This window comes from Daucus carota, chromosome 1, assembly GCF_001625215.2.
Source record: "Daucus carota subsp. sativus chromosome 1, DH1 v3.0, whole genome shotgun sequence".
Taxonomy (NCBI): Eukaryota; Viridiplantae; Streptophyta; class Magnoliopsida; order Apiales; family Apiaceae; genus Daucus; species Daucus carota.
Genome location: NC_030381.2, coordinates 39,773,548 through 39,797,700, shown reverse-complemented (window position 1 = coordinate 39,797,700; position 24,153 = coordinate 39,773,548). Strand labels below are relative to the sequence as shown.

Sequence of the window (24,153 nt, the reverse complement as noted above, 5' to 3'; positions counted from 1 at the left end):
ATCCTTCAAAGTAGGGTGACAATATCAAATACAACCCGAAACCTGACTCAATCCGCAACCTGATTTACTAAGACAAAATCTGAAAGTGACAAAAGTGTTTCCTGCACACGAGCGAGGTGAGATTGTTAAAGGTCACGAATTTAGAAACATCAGGGGAGGCGGGGGCGGGGGCGGTAATCTGACGCAGGAGGCCAAACAAATCATATTTGAGCGACCACATTCTACAACACAAGAGTAAATATTGTATTCTCCATATTTGTTACACGCGATGCCACATTTCACCACTCTAAAACCACAATCCTTGATGCATTTTTGCCCCGCAGCCTCCCGCTGCTCTGACGCTCCATCACACTGAAACACTAATCCGACTGTATACGTATACATAATTAGTAAAATGGCTACAGTTCTTGCTTTGCTACTGCCTCTCATATTTGCTGATAATCGTTAAATCACCAACTTGTAAAATGCTACTGATATATATAATGTAAATAAATATTCGAGTGATCAACTGTAACAAGTTGTTGCTTTCATTCACAAGGCATGAAAGAATAGTAGTTGTTTCTTCTTTCTAGCTCAACCAATTGCTCACACTCTTGGAAACTTTCCAAAACAACAGATTAACTTGCAATACGCAATCATCCATCTTGCCATATTTTGTACTAGTTTCAACAATATATACTTATGAATCAATTTTAACCTAATTTAGTTAATTTGCTATTTTAGTTGTCTTTAGAGCATCTCTATTCTCTAATCATGTAAAATCCTTAGCTAAATATCATTAATACATACTATAAACAAAAAATATAGAGATTATGTAAAAAAAAACTTAAGCTCCAATGATACATTCCCCTTGTCCATAAATATAGTCAACCTCCTGATGTTGGTTATATTTGTTGAACCTCTACAAACCTGTAAGAAACCTGTAAAAAAAAATTTAACATCATTTATTATCAAATTGAAATGATATATTCTATTTACAACAATCTAGAATATTAATAGCACACTAGTTTTAAAATATAGCCAATACCATCGAAGCACAATGTGTCACATGTTCAACAAATTCTACGAAGTATCTTAGACGTTCAATTTAACCAACCCCATTGGATATGCTCTTAAAGCATCTCCAACTATCTAAACCCCTTGCAAAAAATATAGGCGTCATGTCATATATAAAATATATAGATAATATGCAAAAAAAAAAGGTACTCCAATGGTCTACTTCTCTTGGGAAAAAAAAAAAGCCAACATGAAATGATTGGCTATATTTGACCAACCTCCAGAGACCTATAATAAGATTGCAAATCATCTATTATTATACTAAAATAATATATTTTATTTATAACAACTAAAATAACAATTACATACCATTTTTAAAATATAGCCACTCTCATCGGAGTACAATGTCTGGCAGGTTCGACAAATTTTACATAATGTCTTTCAAGTCCAATTTAGACAAACATTTTTAGCTAACACCGTTGGAGATGCGCTTCGACATAATAAGTGATAACTAGGTAAAATTCCCTAGTAAATTGAGCTCATGATTTTTTATAAACATAATAATCCTGAACTACATTATTTTAAAACAAAACATACAATCACATGAGATTGTATGGCATTCATGTTTTTGATTCATTTTTATTTTTCTTCACTTTTGTATCAGAGCATCTCTAATGGAATATTCAAACAAGCTCTTAATTTTAAATTTAAAAAGAGACAAAAAAATAAAAGCTCTAGTGGGCTCCTAGTAACTCTTTAAGAATTTAAGAGCCTCCTCTCGCTCTCCTCTCTTTTAAAGAGTATCTAGGTGCTATTAACTTGTTATCATTGAATATAATATTCATTTCTCTCCAATTCTATTCACTTTTCTCCAATTCTATCTCCAACTTTTCCATCATATAATAATTAAATATAAATAGAGAGCAAGTATAAAGAGAAGTGTTGGAGTTGTCACGATTTTTAATGTATTAACTTGCTGGAAAAGTCATATATGGTATTATTTTGTTGAAAAAATGATTTAGGAGCCCGTTGAAGATACTATTAGACAGCAGACATCCGCCAGCAAGATTGTGAAAGAAAAGACTTTAAGTGCCTACTTCTCTTGTTTTCCCCTTTTAAGATGCAGCTATTTTGACTGACATATATTCAATGTAAGGGTCTTGGTCCCTTGAAACAATCCAACAAAGGGTTGAAGATGCGGACGCCTGTAATTTAATAAAGCACAGGACTTTCAAGTTCGGGTATGTTTCAAGTCCCGAACAGGTAACCTGGTAAGTTCATAATCCCAAACAACCCCTGAACTATTTACTAATTATAATAGATTGAATGTGTGAGTGGTGGTTGGAAAATGGTCCTAATTTCATTCTAAAGATCAATGACTTGTATTGATAATTATCATATTCTTACTTTCTCTAACCTGTTTTCATCCTCTTTCTCTTGGATAACTCCTCATTGTTAACATGTTCCTTGCAAACAGTTGAGAGGATCAGGACCCTTCAAGTAAATATCATTTGTAATAACAAGGAGCAAAATTACTAAGTCAGTACATTTAAATACTTGAGTTATGCAAATACTGTAATAGATGCAATTTTAGATTTGTATTTTTGTTTTTGCAACATCACTTGATGGCATGATTGCTTGGTGAAGGCAGGAGAAAGATTGATAGGAAACCATGTATGAAGAAACAAGCTGATGAATATAAATATCAGTTCACAAATGTAGGCTGTTCAAACTGGTAAAGCTTTACTTTGAGAAACTTATATATATATATATATATATATATATATATATATGGGGCTGCTATACAGCCACCGTTGGATAGGGAACCACCAGATCTGGACCGTTGGATGACAAAGACTCCCCGCAATGTGTGTATATATATATATATATATATATATATATATATATATATATGGGGGCTGTTATACAGCCACCGTTGGATAGGGAACCACCAGATCTGGACCGTTGGATGACAAAGACTCCCCGCAATGAAACATTGCGGGTACTCAAGACCCCGCAATGTTTCATTGCGGGTACTCAAGTCCCTGCAATGAAACATTGCGGGTACTTCAGTCCTGCAATGTTTCATTGCGGGGAACTCTGAAACATTTTACTTCTCTAAACTATCCTTCCACTACTTTAGTTTTAGTTAACATTTTTTACTTTCATTTTAAATTTTAAATTATTTTTATATATTTTAAATATACTATTATCTTCATTAATTCAAGATATATATATATATATTAAAATTTAAATTTAAATATTATTATTCAAAATAATTATATCACTAGAATGTATAATAATATTAAATTATTTGTATATCACAAATATTTTAAAATATTTAATTGTTTATAATTTTAAATTACAAAATTATTTTTTCTTAATATTTTTTGAAAATTTTAATTATTTTATATGTTATATTTGTTTAATATTTTAATTTTAATTATTATACTAATACATTATATCACCCCGCAACGAAATTATTTGTAGACTTGCGACTATCCCATCTCCCATCCCCGCAATGAAACATTGCGGGTACTAATACTCCCCGCAATGTTTCATTGCGGATACCAATACACCCCGCAATGTTTCATAGCACAAGACTTTTCGTAATTAATGTTTTTACCTACCAGTAACAACAAAATTACTCTACCACCTTCTCTCATTTCATTTTTTGAATTTAATTTATTATTTGTTGTTTGATTTTTTTTATTATTAATGTAATACATTATGTTTTTGTTTGATATTATTTTATTATGATTTGAAATCATTCGAATTTTTAAAAACTTAAATAAAATATTAATTAAATTTTATATTTTTTGTTTTGAAATTATTTTATTATAATTCGAAATCATTTGATTTATTATTAAAATAAATTATATTATTAATTAAAGTATGTTTTTAATTTAGTTTTTAATTTTTTGGTATTGTTTTATTATTATTCGAAATCATATGAATTAATTTTAAAATTAAAGTATATTATTAATTATATTATATAATTAATTTAATTTCTTTTTACGAAATTGTTTTATTTATTCGAAATCATTTGAGCTAATATTAAAATTAAAAAATATTTTATTGTTTATATTATTAATTAAATTAAATTATTTTGTTATTAATATAAAATTGAATTTTTATAACCACAATTTTTAAATAAATATATAACAAAATAACATTCTTATTCATAATGTCAAATTTATAAGAAATAAAATTAAGTTAAATTACCAATTTCAATATACAATAAAATTTATTTATTATTTATCATTCACAATGTCATAGAACCGGAAGGTGCAGTGTTCGAATCGTGAGCTATGTGCCTTGGAGTATAACATACTCCCCGCAATGATTCATTGCGGGGTATCTTTTAAAAAGTAAACTACCCGCAATGACTCATGACGGGTGTCTTTTAAAAAGTAAACTACCCGCAATGACTTATGGCGGATGCCTTTTAAAACAAATACCCTATCCACCTCACTCAGCCACCTTTCAAATGAAGATATAACACCCCGCAATGATTCATTGCGGGGTACATAATCCTCACAATGTTTCATTGCGGGTATGAAATTTAGGTAAACTGTCCCCGCTATGCTTCATTGTGGAGAAGATAATATTACTTATTTTATTCAAAATATTTGAAAAAGTTCAATAAATTGTAAGAATTTATTCAACTTTAGCTAGAAAATATTAATATACGTGTTCTTATTAATATTTAAATAATTTAAGTGACATTTAATAATAATTTAGATATTTTTCTTTGATTTGTATTTGTTCGAGTATATTTGAAAAAACTACTTGTACATACGAGAATTGGAAAAAGTTAATAATTTGTCAAAAAATATTAATTTCTAGCAAAAAATACTAATTATATGTGTTCTTACTAATATTCAACCAATTTAAGTGATGTTTATTCATAATTTCGATATTTATCTTTGATTTGAATATGTTCGAGTACATTTGAAAACACTACCAGTACAAAAAGAGAATTGGAAAAAGTGAATAATTTGTAATAAAATAATTAAACTTTAGCTACAAAAAGTTAATTAACCTTAAAAGAGCATGTGAGCTACATAGTTCAAACATGTGTTCGATATATTTAGGAAACAAGCAGTAGTATTCAAATAAGTAAAATTATTAGTATAACAAAATGACATAAAATAGTTAATAAGATAAAAATATATAGAAATTAGATAGAAAATTATTCATATATTGTACTAAGAAAAATCAAAATTTTCTCTTATTTCTAACCTTAACAACATATATTTTTTTTTGACAAACCTTAACAATATTTTTAGTTTAATTTAAAAATATTAAATGATAACAATTTAATATAATAAACTCTACAAGGCATATGATATGTGAAGGAAGGGGTAAAAGGGTCCAGGGAATAAAAAGAGACTCCCTGCAATGAAACATTGCGGGGACTTGTATACCCGCAATGATTCATTGCGGGGTCTTTCATACCCGCAATATTTCATTGCGGGGAGCCTTTTTTTTAGCCGTAGGATCACAAAATGGAAGGACGTGATCTGGTGGCTGGAAACCGGACCCTATCCACCGGTGGCTGTGGACCGGTTTCCTATATATATATATATATATATATATATATATATATATATCGTTCAATAGAGAACCATATTACATAGAGTCCCGTAGAGAAGCACTTGGTTCTACTTTAAAATTTCATAAATGATTTTAAAATTATTATACTTATGCATAAAATTTGATTTTTAATGTAGAGTACTAATCATACATTATATGCACAAATAATTTAACACTTACTAAGTAAAAAAAATTGATTTTTAAATTTGATTTTACTGCAGAACTATTTTGGACAAATATGATTTTATAATCAGCTGGGATATTATGATTAATTCCCACCAATTTTTTTAGAGAAAAATGATGAAACTTTATTTTTTGACTAGGGTCATGTCATGTTCAAGAGAGAACCACTAGAGAGAGAACCCATAGAACCTTACCTTATTTCTAGTATTAGTTAGGGTTTCACATGCAAAAAATGTCAATGTCAATGTCTATGTATTATATTTTAAAATTATTTTTGAACACACACAACGATGAAAAAACATGAAAAAAACATGTATGTAGATATAGATCCTAAAAATCTATTTAAAATTTAGGGTTCTGCAGTAGAACCTTAGTGGTTCTATTTTAAGGACTGGTTCTCTCTTGAGCGCGATCCCACTAAATTAAATATTTAATGATTAATGTGATTGATACATGTATTTTGTGTCTATATAGATGTGTTCACTATTGGACCTTATATAAGGTGGTTCTCCATGGAGTGTGACCCATACATATATATATAACTTAAACACTTTCTTTTATGGGATGAAAGTTGGGGTTACCTTATAACAACAAATTATCAATGCTCAAATGTAGGAATTTCAGATTCCAAGCCATGCCTCGCCTGAAAGGCCAACCGCTGTACTATATTCCTATATGGATCATATTTTCGTTTTTCCTTCAGATATCCAAGGCATCTCTCGACCTCAGTCTGTACTTCTAGATACAGTTCATGTGATTTTTCTTTGCTCTTTAGTTCCTGCTTCCTACCTGCAACTCAAGATGAGAATTGGATTGGTACAATAAGAGCATCTCCAATAGTCTCTTAAATTAGCTCTTAAAACCAAAAATGAGGAGGATAAGAAAAAATGGAGCTCCAATAGGCTCTTAGTGGCTCCTAAAAATACGAGGAGCCCTTTCTCTCTCCTCTCTTTTAAGAGCCACTACATGGCTCTTAACTTGTTTTTTATAATTTAATATTCACTCTCACCCATGTGACTTTGAACTTTTGTCATAATGGGGTTTAAATAATAATAAAATATAATGTTAGGAGTGTGTATAGAGAGCATTATTGGAGTTCAAACTCTTAGTAATGTATTAACTTCCTAAGAGCTTAATATTTTATATTATATATAGGAGCTAACTAAGAGACTATTGGAGATGCTCTAACACACAACATGAAGTAAATGTAATAGAACAACGAAGGCGTGGAATTTTTTATTGTTTTAGACTTGTAGTTATATCATATACGCAATCGAGGTAAAGATATTTTGCAGTGCTTTGGAAAATGCAAGCCTAATTCAACTCTGAATATATACATACACCCTCTTCCCAAGACAAGAGGGACAATCTTTGGGCTAATATATTTCTTTTTATAATTAATTTTATTTGTCAGAAAATTCACCAATAAAATTTGTGAAAAACATATCCTGTTGGAGTAATAAACCTTGCATGTCACTGACACTTCATAATTTCCAACCATACGTTAGACAAGAGCTTAATTGGTTGTTAAATAATGATTAAAGTGCAAGAAAAAATAAAAGTTTAAAAGGGTTCCTAGCAAATAGCTGAAACAAAATTCAGTGATTTGATTTTGCAAGGAGAAAACAGAGTAACGATAAAAATATGTTTCAGCCACCACTTTAATGATCAAGAAACTATTTAGCCAGTTAAAGATGTGTAACAAGGGACAAGATCTTGACACATGCACAAGGTAGTGTCTAAATGGCTGCATTAGAAGGTTAAAAGTTTCATGAAATTTGGTGGAAAAATATGCAAGACTACAAAAGAAATGATGATGTTAACTAGAAAATTTTAAAAATGCTAGTTGGGAAAATCATATATGAGGTGCGGTTGGTACCTGCAGTTCCAATTGGCTTTCCAAAAAGATAATAAAAGCGACCTGGAAGTTTAGGAAGCAATACTGGCATGTGCTGTTCTTGATTTGTTACCTCGCCTGTGCTGTCACTCCTATGATCACAGTAAGAAAGAACTATTGATAAGATCCTGGATCATGAAGAATATAATCTTTATATCTGAATAATCAATTAATAAAGATGTGAAAGGAGCACATTATTGTATGTTGTGGAAAGGAGAAATATTGCTCAATATTTACAATTTCTGGAGAACACCCTTCATCTTGATGCACATTTCATGCAAATGCTTCCTGTTTTAGTTAGACCTAGTGGAAAATCCCGGTATGTTCCTGATTCCTGAACTGTTGAAATTATTGTTGAAAAACTAGCTCATATTCCTTTGAAGGAATTCTCTAATGGAGAACAATCTTTTATATTATGATTTCTAATGACAAATCTATTCTCTTAGTAATGAAAGACCCAACGTCTACAAAATATGAGAGTAATACTCTAAGTGACAGATAGTTGAGGTTAACAGTAACTGGAGATATACGACAGAGCTCAATTTTGGAAGTGTGGCGAGCAGATCTTTTAATTGAAGTATTAAGATGAACCAAGACTAGGCAAATAGCACCAGTTCTTTCAGAAATTGCGACCCTGAGAATAAAGAATGGAAGATTAGCTGACCTCAAGTTCACAGCTTCTTTACTTAGTTCCTCGTAAAAAGATTTAAGAAAGGGAATCTTTGCTTGGTCATTGTAGTCGAGAAGCAACTGATTGAAAAAGAAGGCATTACACATCACAGGAAGCAAGAGAGAAAGCAGATAAAACACAAGCAAGAAGCATTTAAATCATTTAACGCGCTAACAAAAAAATTAAGTTATCCGGAGAATTAAAGGAAAAAGAGTGAAAATAGTGCATATAAGACCATATTTGCATAAATTTACCAACATAATTTGGACAGGGCAGAATTAAAAATCAGAAAAATATAGAACTATCCTGCGATCATAAAAATGCAGAGGACACTGTCTACTTAAAAAATATGATCTGTGCTTCACAGTTTATTTTCCCACAACAGCCACTTCTTCATAACATACTGCAAACAAATATTATAACTGTTTATTCTGCAGTAGTGCTTGGTTCTCTAATTGAGAGGGAAGAAACTCATACAAGGAGTACTCAAAAATGTATGATTCTTTCAACTTGTTACATTCCATTTACGTCCAAAGTCAAAACTGACCCTCGGGGCATTATATCTTATATATAGTAAGTGTGAGTGGAATACGAACCATTGGATCTACTAGTAGATAGCCTGGATTGTTTGCAAATAAAGGTCTAGAGTTCATATTATGGCAAATAAACAAATAAAAATTGATATTTATTTAGCAAAAAAAAAAGGAGATATTTATGTACTGATACTTGCAAAGGTAAATGATATTCTAGGTTCGATATTCAGCAACTACATGAAGAATCTTACATAATATACAAATTATGTACTAATCTGTAAGGAATATGATTAAATATATACTAAAGCAATATTATTACATAACTAGAAACAGTTTTAAACAAGTATTTAACAAAAAAAATTTGGGGGCCAACACTTTGACAAAGCAAAATGTTTAGGGAGGGATCTCCGAAGTTTGCAATTTGGGATCCACATTTTGGTCAACCGGCTGACATATTTTGAGATTATTTGTAAAAGAAATCAATAATAAGAGAGATCAAGCCTTCTACATGACTACTACATATATTTTAGAATATATTCAATAATTAATTGAACACCTTAAAAAAAGAACCACAAAAAAACACTGTCATACTACATTTTTTTAGTTAAACACCAAATTAACTTAATATATGAAATATAACATCCAAGCTAATCCAAACTATTAATATGAAATATTATAGAAACCAAAACGAAATCCAGAAAAGAATCATATGTATACAATGTTACCCAGACTCGGGTACGGAGAGTCGGACACGACATATATCCGAGTGTCGGACTCGAAATTTTAAAATATTTAAGAAACAGGGAAACAAGCAAATATAGAGAGAGATATGAGTGATTGATTGCAGAGATAAGAGAGAAAGCTAGGGTGTGAGGGAGGGGGGGGGAAGAGGGGGGAGCGGGAGAGGGAGGGGGAGAGAGAGAGAGGGGGGGGGGGGGGGGAGGGGGGGAGAGAGAGAGGGAGCGAGAGGGAGGGAGAGGGAGAGGGAGAGAGAGAGAGGGAGGGAGAGGGGGAGGGAGAGGGGGAGGGGGAGAGAGAGAGAGAGAGAGCGGGGGTGGGGGGGTGGGGGGGCAGTTGGTCGGAAAATATTCCATTTTTTAATGTTCAAATTCAACATAATAGAAAAATACAACTCAGGCTTCTATTTCTAGACTTCATATCCACTAAGCAGAATGAAAGTACTGAACTGCCCTTCCCTGGTACAATACTAACACTAAAAGTCTACTAAAAAGAGTGCTAATGTAATGCAGTTGTTAGTGCAATCCTAACAATATGATAGGCTGATATTAAGGGATTTTGTAGGTTGATTTACAGGTTGATATGGTGGGACATGCTAGCTGATTTGTAACTCTGATTAGCTCTGCTGTACCTAAAAATATAGGAGCGTGTTTGTATAACATTTTATCGAAGAACTCAAAGCCTTTTCTTATATCTGTCAATAATAATAATATGTTGACCGTCACAAAAGTTTGTACAATATTATGAAATCTAGTTTTATCAGTTCTTAAACGAGTTTGATATATTCGATACATAGAATTAAATATGTGACTTTGTCTATTGCTTGAAGAATCACCCAAAAATTTACCAACACCTAAGATTAAGATTTAGTACTGACTATCCGGCTGTATCTCGTAATTAAAGATCCTAACATTGCAAGGACATATTACCAAGAAAGAATTTAGCAGCGGTTAATTCAACTCCTGATATCCCCTGCCGCCCCCAAGTCCCTTCCCTCTAATAAAAAAGCTTTCATCATGACAAAAACTTTGCAGTTTCATGATAAGACTTCCAAGTGATAAGAAAAGGTTAATATTAAAGCTACTTTATCTTTTAGATTATTATTAACTGCACAAAAAAATTTGGATAATGACTTGCTGTGTGTATACTGTATACATAAGCTAGAACTAAGTAATTAACAAAGTCACTTAGATAGGGTGTGTAGATTACTTGAAATATATCATCTTCTCCAACAGCGCCAAATGGTATTATCTTTGCTCCAAATCTAGCTGCCATCCTAATAAACTCAGACTGTTCCGGCCAGAATAGTTTGTATTCCTCTCCCTGAAAGAGAATGATGAAAAGATAGAGGTAAGGCAGGAAAAATAGACGATTCATATTGATTTAGCATGATAAAAATAGGCGAAGATTTTTTCATGGGAGATAGATTATTCCCATCTCATAACAGTAAAAAGACTGGTCATTAGTACTATAGCAGAATTTGTGCAGGTGAGCTCATTTGATTTGATGAAGCAACTGTTGATAACCATAAAGCAAAAGATCAGGATAACTAGACCAGAGGTAGAGTAGAGAATATAAAGTAAGTTGTGGATAACATTGACAATAAATTTAGATGAAGATTTCTTCGAGGATGATAGGGTGCATCATGTCCCTACTCAGATCAAGTGTCATACCCTATAACCAGAAGGCACAATACAAGGTCAGATCCTCTTTATAGTCATTCTCAGGATTGGCCCTGTGTTGCTATGTGTATCAGCACACTTGTACAATAAGAAATCGGACTGGACATCAACTAGTAGAGACGCTGGTTTAATGTTTACTAATTTAAGCCAGCCGGTTGAGTAAGTTAATTTATTTAGAAGTACTACTAAACTTTCTATATGACAATTATGTATTTATAAAAGATTAATTTTGTCATATGTGAGTAAATATCATGTAAATCACACTATACAATTTCAAAGAAATTATGTGGTGTTCATTTGTAGTGGAAAAGATAAAAACATAACAGCACTTTCTGTTATAGGGTTATTTAATAAATCATTATTAGGGTAATCTACTGAAGCATACAAAAATGAAATTAGTAATAGGCTGGTGACATGTAGGATCTAAAACTCATATCTTACCATCCAACATTAACAATGTCAATAATAAATTTTGGAATATAAGGAGATAATACAATACCTAAACAATTACTACTCTTCCGGTTTGCTTCAGCAGTTTCTCGCAGAAAGGAGCTGGCTTATGGATATAAGCTTCATTGATGACTAGAAAACTTACAACCATGTACAACCTAAGCCCCCAGCCTCCTGTTATATCAATCTCTCTAACAATCCCTAAAAACTGAGCCAGAGATATGGGAAAGAATTATCGACTTAATTGCAGCCTTCCATATGTTGTTGATGTCGATCAATCTTTCTATGGAACTAAAAAACTTACTAATTTTACAGATGTTTAATCGTGTAGCAACTGGTAAACTAGTTTTATCCAGTTTTGTCGAACATCTGATGCTGTCACAGAAGTGACAACATAGTTCTTGTTCACTTTAAACCAGAAGCTCTCATCTGGTTTTTAGCTAAGCTTAACGGTGTATACCTCAAGTTGAGGGACATATATGTTCCCCTCCTTGTTCCTTAACACAAAATAAATTCTCCAACACATTGTAGAAGAACAGAGACAGCCAGACAGGAGCAGAGCGTATGCCAGGGTCAAATCGAGTGTTCCTACATAAGAAATACCACCTTGGAACTAAAAGAAATGGGTACTATTTTCATATTCACAAAGACAACAGTTACTATTTTCGCAAAAAATAGAGTTAATGCAGGTTATTATTTTGGGTAAAAGTATGCGGGTAAGTTTAACTAGTAACCCCGGTAAATTTCAAAATAAGTCGAGGTCCACCAACAGTATGTTCAAAAAACAGAACTTATCACTAAAGCAGAACAAATGCTTCGAAATGTCTTTCTAATTGAAGATTGTATTATTTAACTGAAAAGAAATTCACAGAAACTAGTATATGAAATCATATTCTAGCATTCTTGATAAAGTGGTGGAATCATTTTTAAGTAAGTGGATACAATCCAACATTTAGCAAAAAGAAAAGAATACACCAAGTCTTACCTTTCGATGAAGAGCCTCACGCACACCTCCGGGGTACAGCAAGATATGTGAATTAACAGAGAAGAGTCTGTAAAAGTTAGTTGCTGATACAGGAACAGCACCCATAACTCTAACATAATCGAATGATGATACATCAGGCAAATTTCCTTCTTTTAACTTTGTAAACATCAGTGGATGTGCCATTCCTCGCAGAAGTATATCTCGCTCCACCATAAAGCGGGTTACTAGAGGCGCTAATTCAAGTCCCAACATCATGTGATTGCCTACATATAAGACTGGGCCTTCTTTAGGAATCCCTGCAAGGCCCCTCACAATCTTCCCACTTTCTATTGTCGACATAACCACAGGACTTGTTGCATTCTCTAACCAGCTGATTTTCATCAAAGTTGAAATGCATTAAACATTATCTTAAACATATCCAGAAGACAACAAATCTAAAAATACTAAGAAAACAAAGTAATTATGAAATTAAAAAAAAGGATCAAGTTAGCAATGTCACAAGCTTCCAAAAAAGATGGCAACAACTAGAGAAGGCGGCATAATAATGGCTACCATAAATCCTAGTGCAGAGGATGATAGTTGTAGCCTTTGAAAAGTAATTTCAAAATTTTTCCAATCAGCAATATATCTCATACAAATGACGGGTCTCCATAAGATATACTAGGACCAGACTCCTATCCTGGAAGTAAGGTTTGTACGAAGGCATTATTAACTAAACCTTCCTCTCAATATAGAATATCCAATACAAATGATGAGTCTTTATTGAATGCCTCTATAAAGATATATTAGTCTCACTTGATGCTCACTTGAAGGCATTATTAACTAAACCATACTTTTAACATCTATTACCTTGTTGACTCATATATTTTTCTGAATTCAGAAGGACTTGGCGGAATATAATCTGATGCATAGTTATGATATGCTCCTCGGCGATAGAAACTGGTACCCATTAAGATACTAACCAGATCATGAGTACGTTCCTGTACATAAAAACATTAAAAAAAACCTGCTTATTAACAGCTTGTGTAGAAAAAGGGCATCACTCATCAGACATTTCAAGATACAGAAAAGCACTGGTAGGGCATTAGAACAATGCATATATGCATCTGTGTGTGTGATACCGTATGTAATGAAGAACACCTCATGTACGTTAACTAACTTTACAATATGTGGTTCACAATTACCAAAATACTTATACCTCTTACACAAAATCGAGGCATATTTATTAGTTTTTGATTGCCAAATATTACTTCTCCTAATTTATTAGTCTACAAACTTTTTTATAAAATAACAAGGAGGCAGCGAGCAATTAAACTAATAACCTTGTTATAGGGGAGAGGGTGCGAGGAGCCTCTGACACTAGGTTATCCCTGAATCTTCCCCAAGAACCTTCTTAAGAACAAACAAAAGTTTCTCAGCTTTTGCCTATATTACCTTTCCGAATATAGAGCATCTTCTCCGCTAATTAAGATATTATGATATGAGATGGAACTTAACATTGTCTAATAAATAGCAAAGATAGTACTCTGAACATAAGGACTAATAAAAAGGTTGCTTCAAGAAGTGTGAGCTATGAAACAAGTGCTCAGCATCCAGACAAAGGAAATCATGCACTCTTATCATTACAATGATAAAAAGAGATGCTATTAAGAAAATTTGTATCACATATGTTATGGAATATATATTGCACATATAACAACAAACATGGAGCAAGCAAGAAATTCTGGCCTCTCATGCAACTACAAAACAGTAAAATTATTCTGAATATTAGAAAAAGCAGGCGACTCTATAGTACTGTGCAAAAAAAAAAAATGGCAAAACCGCAAAAAAAAAAAAGAAGAAGAAGAAAGAAAGGCAAAAACCGCAAAAAAAAACACCAAAACCGGAATGACGTAACAGAAAACCTTCTGGGAAATGATGAGTTCTTAGATGACGAACCATCCCAAAACCTTAAGGTGTCAAAAATACACACACTAAATGGATCTTATACTTTAACCAAGGGATTGATTGCTAACCAAGGGATTTATATAAAGAGATAGAGTTCATACCAAAAAGAAAGCATGGCCACTGTCATTAAATGTCCGAACCTTGCATTTTGGGAGAACTTTCTGTAGTCTTTCTCCTTCTTCAACACTTGGAAGCAACAGATCTCTACCACTGCAGTGAGTAACAATATGTAAACCGGTCAATCCAAAGACTATAGCAGCCATAAGAACTACTAAAAACTACGATCGATTGGTAATAAATGTAAGGTCTGAAGCTTGACATATATGCATGTGTGTGTGTGCGTGTGTGTTCAGGCCTTATGGGACTATTCTTTCATGCATAGCGGGGGAATGTCAAGAGTTTGAACATTTTAGTCCGGAATTAGAATATGTGGGGCACTTTGTTCATGATGCCATCGTAAGTATGACTACAAAGTGTACCAATAAATCATGATCTTTCAGGGCCTGTGCTGAGCATGTGGATCACTTAAGATGAATGCATTTGGACCAATTGACTTTCATTATTTGGAATCAGACACAAGATAGGCCTAGACTTTTGACATGGGCAAAGGATTGCACCCAGGTTGTCAAGTAAAAATTTGCCCAACGGCAAGGGTTCTAACATGTCAACCCTATTAATAATATAGGGGTCAAATTACATATCAGGCCTAAATATAATATAAAGATACAAATTTAAGATACTGACATAGCAAACCTCAACTTTCCTCACATGCAACTAAATAGCTGATGTTAATATCCACTTTTGTAATTCCCCCACAACCCAAGCAACATGTTAAGTCAAATTGTCTGTGGTTTAACTTTGAGACAAGGAGAATTTCAACATTAACTTATGTATCCAACAAAATTACACCGAAAACACAAAAAGTACTAGTAATGCAAGAATTCCTCTAACAATACACTACTTCCTCCATCCCCCTCAATTGTTTACATTGGGGGACGGGGGCTCGGCACGCATTTTAATGCTCTCATAAAATATAGTTTGATAAATTATTTTAAAACTTTTTTTCTTCTGAATAGAAGTTTGATGTTTAAATTCTTATACAAGAAAGAAAATTTTGAAATATAAGTTATGAAACTATGTCTTTTATGCGCCTTAAAATGCGTGTCAAGCAATGCAAAAAAACTGTAAAGAAATGAGAGGGACAGAGGGAGTATCAAATAAACCATGTTTCTCTTGCATCTCACCATCAAAGGAACTAGTAATATAATCTTCTTAGTTCTTGCAGAGGTTGTAATATAAAGCAATCAAAGATCTTAAAGCAGGATCTTCAAAAAGAATGGTTTCCACTATTAGATGGTGTTTACTTTTGTCAAATACATTATTATATTCACTTGATCTTCGAATATGTGCCCACACTCTATGGGTAAAGAAGATGGTCCTGAATTATGCTTTTTTTAGTAGGACATGTGACTTTCTTAACTCAAATATTGCAGGTACCTCGAAATTATAAAAAAGTCAGGGTGTCTGCATGTTGGGACTTTTACATATAGAATAATAAGTGATGGTAAGTAGCTATTATGTCAAGTTTTCGGCAATGGATTTCACAGGATGAGAGAACCTGGAAAGGACTAGTGTTTCAGATTTCACGGCATGAAGACGTGAATTAGCATATGCACTAGCTGATTTGACCATCTTCAGCTTCCACAGAAGTGATTCCGTTGATAGAACATCTGCCATCACCTAATACAAAACAAGACAGTATCAATCTGTACCCAAAAACAAAGAGTTGGAAATTAATCACATGTTTGAGAAACCCATCAGCAGATCAGATTATCCTTCTTATGACTTCTATATGCATATATCTATATATGAAAATCACCATAGGCGAAGGCCGCAAAGCAATGACTCTGCTGATTGAGTTACTTGTCAGTTATAAATATAAACTAGCCATGCAAAGTAGATTGGTTTAAATATAATACTGTTGTTGGGGAACATTAGAATCCGAAGGCTTTTGATGCATATTTGCATGACTTTATTAGGAAATTTTGTGACTTGCTGATTACTTTTTTCCCCAAGGAAATTATTGTGTATAGCTATATATGAATTGAGGTATGAACACTGCTCATGTTGGTTTCACATTAAAATCAAACATTTAAGTCTCAATTCAAATTGTTGACTCATGATATGTATGCGTTCACTTCACTCTCATCCTTCGCTAAATGATACTCCCTCCGTCCCATTTTAGTTGTCACCTTTGGGTTTGTGCCGGTCAAATTGACCAAAGTTTGACTGAAATTTATTAATATTTTATCAAGTGAAAAAAAAAATATGTTACCAGAAATAACTTTTAATCTATTTTAAGATGTAATTTTCAGTTTTTTAAATTAGTGAAAGAGTGACTTATAATCTTTGGTCAAAACTTAGTCAATTTGACCAACAAAAATAGAAATGTGACAACTAAAAAGGGACGGAGAGAGTAATATGATATGTCGGCTACGAAATCAATTAAGTTGTTTAACTTTGACTATTTATCTATACTCCCGTAAATATCATCTTCGTTTAGAGTCATATCATGAGCATGTTTGACTCGGATATCGTTAAGCTTGATATCTGGTACATAATTTTTTATTTTATATATTGTGTAATTGATATAAATTTTTTGTTTGTTGCTCATTTTGAATAAAATTACATACATATAATTTCGTGTATACTTTTTCTAACTTAGCTATCAATATCTTAGTTACAAAATAAATATACTTTGAAAATTTAATGTGATCTAGTCATTTTACAGCTCATTAGTTCTTTTAGAATACATTTAAATTGCCCATAAAATCATGGACTAGGCAAGAACTAGTTTATTTAGATACTAATTCTGTTAAAATATTTTTATAATATTCCATGGCTAAATTTTTTTGATTAAATTTCACATTTGTTAATATTATTATAGCTAAATAATCTTATTTGTATCCTGGATATAGATTTTCTCTTAGTATGTCTCGTAAATACTTATTTAATGATTTATTGTAAATTTATATACAAAATTGTTACATTCAAATTTATTAATTTCTAGTCATTTTGAAATAAATAATTACCCAAAATTATTTTAATAATTTTCTATTACCTAACTACTAATATTTTCGTTAAGCAATTATATTCAATTGCATATTTTATTAAAAAGCAATTATATCAAGTGTATTCAATATACTTATTAATTTTCTTGAATTTCATGAAAACTGTCCGGCGATAATGAATGTCCAAGAATTGAAACTTTTCATTTATTTCTTATTAGTATGTTGCTATAACATTCCTTTTTTAGTATTTCTAGATGGATTTTTACTTTGGAATATTAGTAATTTCAATGTCATATATGTTCCTTTTGTAATTTCAAATTATATTTTCTTCTAGCATGTAATGTGAATGGGGCATTGAAATTAATTTTTACTTTAGCAATTAGTATTTGTCATTTACATTTTGTAAAAAGAAATATTTATTTTATTTATAATCTAAAACGAGAATGACAATAATAAATTAAATATCCGAGGTTCCTCATTCATTAACAATATATTAGACTCTTTCCTTCAATTCTACACGAATATATAGTAACTGATAAATGAATGTAGGATTAAAAAAAGTTACATTATTTCGTTGCATTTGTATTTTAAATTTTATTAATTGTAAAACATAATACATCAATAACTCATATTGTTTTTTTTATGCAAATAAATCATATTGTTATGATTGGAATAAAATTAAAAATGAATATATTAAAGATAAAAGTAATTTTCTTAAGAAATTATATACTGTCAGACGTTCATTGATTTCTGGAATTATGATTTTTGATACAATTTTTATAATGACGTCTTTATAATATTTCTTTCTTACATTCACGAGATGGAATTTTATTTTTTAAATATTAGTAATTTTAGTGCCAAATATATTTTATTCATATTTTGAATTGAGATATTCTTCTAGAGATTTTTGGTCATTTGAAATGTGAATAGGGCATTTAATTTGTTTTTGTTTCTACAATCAGTATTTGTAATTTACATTTGGTAAAATTCAAACTTAAATTATTTATAATCTAGAACGGGAGTTACTTTTACAATTTCATTAACTAAGTATTAGATTTTTTTCCCTTTAATTTTACGGTCGATAAATAGTAATTATTATACAAAGGCCTTGTTTAGAAGTTAGAGGTTTGGGAAAAAATTAGAGGTTTGGGGTGGTGTTTTAGAGGTTTGACCACTAGAATCCACTAATATCAATGTTTGGTAGTTAGCGGATTGAGATAGAGGTTTGGACCCAAAAAGCTAATTTTGAAAAAGCTACTTTGAGGAGATTTTTGGGTTAGAGGTTTTGGTTTGTGTCAGAAAAAGCTAATCAATCAACTATTTACCAAACAGTTTTACGAGAAACAACTAATTCAATCCGCTAGTCAAATTATCTAATTCAATCCGCTAGTCAAAACATCTAATTCAATCCGCTAGCAGCTAACCGCTAACCGCTAATTCTCAAACAGGGCCAAAATATAGAATAGGAAATGTTTATACAGTTAATTTGATACACTTAAATTTTTACCATTTTCATTGTAATCAATAATTACAAAAATAATAAATGACACCTTTTTATAATTAGAATGAACTTAAGATTTATATATTAATGATCAAAGACTTTTTTTATCAAAGAAAGACAAAAATTAATAATATCGATTAAATAGTTATTTTTGGTTAAATTAGTTGGTCGCTAAATTATAAGTTAATATAATTGTACGAATATATATAGGTCCAATTTCATATATAATTAACAAATTTCATATATAATTAACAAATTTAGCTCATTTTTATTTTAAAAGACAAACTTTGATATTATATTTAAGCAAACACTTGTATGAAATTACTTTAATGAGTTATTATTTTTTCTAATATGAACTTAATTTATTACATTCAAGAAAGAAGATAACTTAAAATATATGATTAATGAAATTGAAGTACATCTATTAATCAATAATTTTATTTACTTCATGAATATAGTTTAATTAAATACATGAATTTTTTAAAATGCAGTTATTATTAATATCATTATATTTGCAAATTTTTTCATTGTTATTACTATGATTATAATATATTATGATACGAATTATAATTGTCGAAATTGATATTCTACTATTTGTTCAAGATAGCCGGCGTAAGGTTGTGTCAATTTGTAGTTGGTAAGGTAAGGTTCCATGACCATGTATGTTTATCAGTCAAATTAATTAATTGATTAGCTTAAATATATAATTGATTCATTAATTAGCTTAATTATGTTATAAAATTTTAAAGATTAGAATTATCACAATTGATGTTTTTTTTTGTTTAAGCCTAAAACGGATGTACCATAAATGTTATGTTATAGTTGGAGAGTGAGTGTTTGTAGTTAGCAAAGGTAAGGTTCCATGACCACTTGAGTTTATCAGTCTAACTAATTTATTAATATGATTAAATAGTGTGGATATCCTGTTAACTAAAGTAAAAGTATAGTTTCGTATAGATATGTTTAATCCAAGACCGGAGATGGGATGAAAGAAGAAAAGTCTTACAAATGTACAAAAGTACAAATTAGTGAGCTTAGAAACAAAAGACAAAATAGAGTTTGGTTATCAAATTGTATATAATAAATCTTACAGAAAGATATGATGACAATGCTATGGAAGCATCAGTTATATCTCCAATTGTTTGTTGAACAGGAAGTCTCTCCTCCAGGGTTCCCATCACCATCTTCGAAGGGATATCTATGCATATGATTGATTTAACACCAATTTATCTATAACAATTGTAACACAACTAGATATAATACCAAAGTGCTTATGCAGAGTAAGGATGAACGGATATAAACCCTAGCTATAGACGTCAGTTAGAATTCAGAAGATAGGTTTTATTTTTTATGCTGCTAAACAAACATAAGATCGCATAAAGGCTAACATCTTCACATATTCAAGAATGTTAGTACCAGAGGTGGATTAGGTTGTGGTCCCTCATGCCGCAGTGACGAAATTTAGGCTACTAATGCTCAGGATTCTAAATATAGATGATTATCTTCTCCATAGGTTGTGTAAGAACCACAACCATAGATAATATATAAAGATATAGAGATGTAGGTGTATATATAAGTTACAGAAGAAGTATATATACACAAACCTTCTTTACAGCTTTTGTCAAACTGCCTGACAGTCGACCACTAAGAGTCTAGGATAATATTTCTAGTCATAAAAGTAGCTAGAAGATTCATCTTTTCTGAAACTCTATATTCAAATATATTGTAGTTTTGTGCATCAATATTATTTAATAATAGCCTTTATTGTTATGTTCTGATTAGATTTTTTTTTTTAATGAAAATAAAAGAGTATAAAAACTAGTAACAGATCACAGATACCACAGAATTTTTTATAACAAAAATTCAATAATTCAAAACTAGTTAATCTTGTCCACAAAATTTATTGTCAAGTGTAGCCATTTTTCTTGTAATGGAGAAACTTCGTGACCAAGTAGAAACGCATAATGCAATATATTTCAGTTCATTTGGGACCCCCTAGAAATTTATTTTGTCCCCGCACTAATTTGTACCTAGAGTGTAACACCAATATGAAAAGCCCAATAAATATAGATTCTAGAATATGACTTAGGAGGAGCTATTTCATATATTAGAGCAAGAGACATAAGTGTCGTTATACATGACAAGCAAATCAGAAGTTTGGAATATGTAGCTCAAATTCTCAAAATGAAACATGGTCAACTATAATTGACAAAACATTACAATGGAGGTATAAAAGTTTCAGGGAATGTGAAGAATAAGCCCAAACCTGCCAGGAAGCTCAGCATATAAGGCACGCTAAAGCGGCTTATATCAGGCATGATTTCTAGCAGGGGTATAAGAGGTTGTAGCTGGGACTTGCTGAAAGATGTGGCTGCGGACAATAATACAAGAAAATAACATAAGTTCAGACATTTTTCAATGTATAAGATGCCGTGAACATGATTAGATGGGATAAATAAAGATCTCACCTGGATTAGCCAGAACTAATAAAAGATCAATGTCAGGACAACAGGAAGCAACAGCTAGTGCTAAGCAACCCCCAAATGATTCTGCAACAAGATATATGGGCCGCTTTGGTGAATGGCAATGCTCTGATCTAATCGTCTCTACAACCCCCTTCACCAGCTCTGAACCATAACCAGTTGATCAGGAATCAACAACATATTTACTCGCAAGATATCAGGGAAAATATAACTAGACATTAATACGAGTCAATAAGTTTTCAGACTTCAATTTCAAGAAGGAAAGTATCCTGAAAGTTGTATTGACCGAATCCCTTGATCAGAGCATCTAAAATCAGGAGTAATTATGAAAAATATCTGCATATAATAGAAAGAAATTTTATGAAGTTTAGTTTTTTTCAATAATGTTCAAATATAAAAGTAACTAATTGACCATCTAACTAGAGAGGGGCATTGCCCTAATACAAAAAAGAAGACAGTATAACTTAAGATGTCATGCCATAATTAGTTTAAACTAACACAAACACCTTTAGACAACCACAAGGTAAAAATATTTGATTAAAATGATTTGTAATGGACCAAATTTGTACTGGCATGTGTAATTGCTAATTAGTAGAGGCAAGATGTTCCAATTATAAGGTAAAAAGATATATAATCTCCAGAGAGCCTTTGAAGCAACAATATAATTTATCTGAGGGAGCGGGAGGGAGAGGGAGGGGGAGGGAGAGGGAGAGAGAGAGAGAGAGAGAGTGAGAGAGAGAGAGAGAGAGAGGGAGGGAGGGGGGAGGGAGGGGGGAGGGGGAGAGAGAGAGAGAGAGAGAGAGAGAGAGAGAGAGAGAGAGAGAGAGAGAGAGAGAGAGAGAGAGAGAGAGAGAGAGAGAGAGAGAGAGAGAGAGAGAGACCCGGAAATGGTGTTCGGTCGTCAATAGGAATATGCAAGCACCAAATGTCGAATATCCTTAAACAGAAATTAGGCAAAATGGTAAGACATAGGAAAGTAAATAAAGCCAAATAAGGAACGATGAATAAGATTGAGTTGTACTTACTTTCCAAGTGATTGGAAATGCAGGGTAAGCATGGATCCGAGACCATCAATTGCTGCAAAGTGGACTTTAATAAGTGCCCATTTACATATACTACAAGTGAAAGCTCAGGAAAAGTATTAAACCTGGAAGAGACAGAAGGAGAGGCGAGTCATCCAACTGAGAAGCGCACTCTAACGGGGAGAACCACCGCGGAGGTCCACCGTCTGATCGGAATAAATACTCCGACTGTTCAAAGTAATCTTTCAGGCTCAATCTCTTATCAGCCTCTGAATTCTCGCCTATTTTCAAGATTCTGCCACTCGAACTACTCGCCAATAACGCAACTGATCGTCGTCTTTTTGTTGAAGACTCTGAAAAATATGATGATTTACATAACTGACGGAGTTTTTCGCCGGCCGGTGAAATGTGGCGGTGGAAGGACGGAGTCAAACCAACGGCTAGAACTGCCGACGACCATGTGGAGTACATTACCTAAGATTAATTATACACCAAGTATCCACTGAGTTTTGTATTGGGACTTGGGAGTATTTCAGAGTGCCAGAGTTAAACACGCGGCTGTATTTAAAGAATTGCTTTTAAATTATGAAATCCGAGAATATTAACTCGGATTTTACAAAATGTATCAGAATTCTCGGGTATTTAATTTAGATTTTAAATTATATTATAAAATCTGTGATATGTTTTTTTTAAATTTCATAGAATGATTGATTAAGTATGATGGTTTAATGTACTTTAAGATATCTGAAATTTTATCAAAATCAATGAGATTTTGAAATATTTAGCTTAAATTTTAAAAACTTTCATTAATTCTTTGACATGTTATCAAAAATCCACATAAAATTGAAATCAGATAAAATCTATTAAAATTAGCATTCAATGTCGCGAGCAATACAACAATGCTAAACAAGCACGAATATAAATATAAAAAATAAAACGTAACAAAATAACGAGACAAGAGCTTAGTACTGTTCTGACTTGCAAAAAATATCGTTTCATATTTTATTTTTATATGTTGATTATTACTGATAAATAACTTTTTCATCATTTTAAATATATTAAAAATAAAAATTTATAAAATAATTAAAAAGGTCTTTTGCATTGCCCGGACAGTAAACTAGTAAGCGTAGTGAGGATAATTTTTTTATCTTTTTTGAAACTTAGAGAGGATAATTTGATCGCATGGTTTTTACTACTACTATTAAAAATTTATCATCCGTTGGATCATATACAACACAAATAAGCACCGTTAGATTTAAAAAATTATTCTATTCTATTCTACTCTATAAATACTATTAGTTAAGTCAATTGATATATTAGGGTGAGCATTCGGTCGGTTCGGTCCAAAACCGGACTGAACCGGACCGAATAGACCGAGAACCGAAATTTGAATTTT

The 24,153-nt window shown here is 31.9% G+C and overlaps 1 protein-coding gene across 8 annotated transcripts; it reads right to left on the bottom strand.

The window, feature by feature from the left end:
* Nucleotides 1-652: 652 nt before the first annotated feature.
* LOC108204901 (phytyl ester synthase 2, chloroplastic-like) lies at nt 653-23,305 on the bottom strand. 8 transcript variants are annotated; one of them, XR_010286599.1, is made up of 16 exons: nt 22,883-23,305; nt 22,761-22,812; nt 22,617-22,672; nt 21,721-21,879; nt 21,519-21,623; nt 20,344-20,450; nt 16,299-16,420; nt 14,782-14,890; nt 13,583-13,713; nt 12,734-13,103; nt 10,826-10,939; nt 8,340-8,425; nt 7,658-7,767; nt 6,360-6,567; nt 2,404-2,462; nt 653-920 (listed from the first exon to the last, which is right to left on the bottom strand). XR_010286599.1 is itself a non-coding variant. In XM_017374573.2 (15 exons), the coding sequence occupies exons 1-14, from the start codon at nt 23,226-23,228 to the stop codon at nt 6,377-6,379; spliced, it is 2,058 nt and encodes a 685-aa protein (XP_017230062.1). In that variant the 5' UTR covers nt 23,229-23,305; the 3' UTR covers nt 653-920; nt 6,360-6,376. The 8 variants fall into 8 exon arrangements, 2 of the variants coding, with proteins under 2 accessions (XP_017230062.1, XP_063939792.1); XR_001803867.2 differs by having other exon boundaries at nt 2,414-2,462; XR_001803866.2 differs by having other exon boundaries at nt 2,404-2,490; nt 22,883-23,304.
* Nucleotides 23,306-24,153: the final 848 nt, after the last annotated feature.

What these genes read in the sequence shown, in the direction of transcription:
- LOC108204901 (XM_017374573.2), bottom strand. Translation starts at nt 23,228, where the DNA reads ATGTACTCCACATGGTCGTCGGCAGTTCTAGCCGTTGGTTTGACTCCG. An exon ending in TCTCCTTCTGTCTCTTCCAG is followed by an intron (nt 22,813 to 22,882) that starts GTTTAATACTTT and finishes TCCACTTTGCAG; the next exon opens with CAATTGATGGTCTCGGATCC. An exon ending in ATTAGTTCTGGCTAATCCAG is followed by an intron (nt 21,624 to 21,720) that starts GTGAGATCTTTA and finishes TATTGTCCGCAG; the next exon opens with CCACATCTTTCAGCAAGTCC.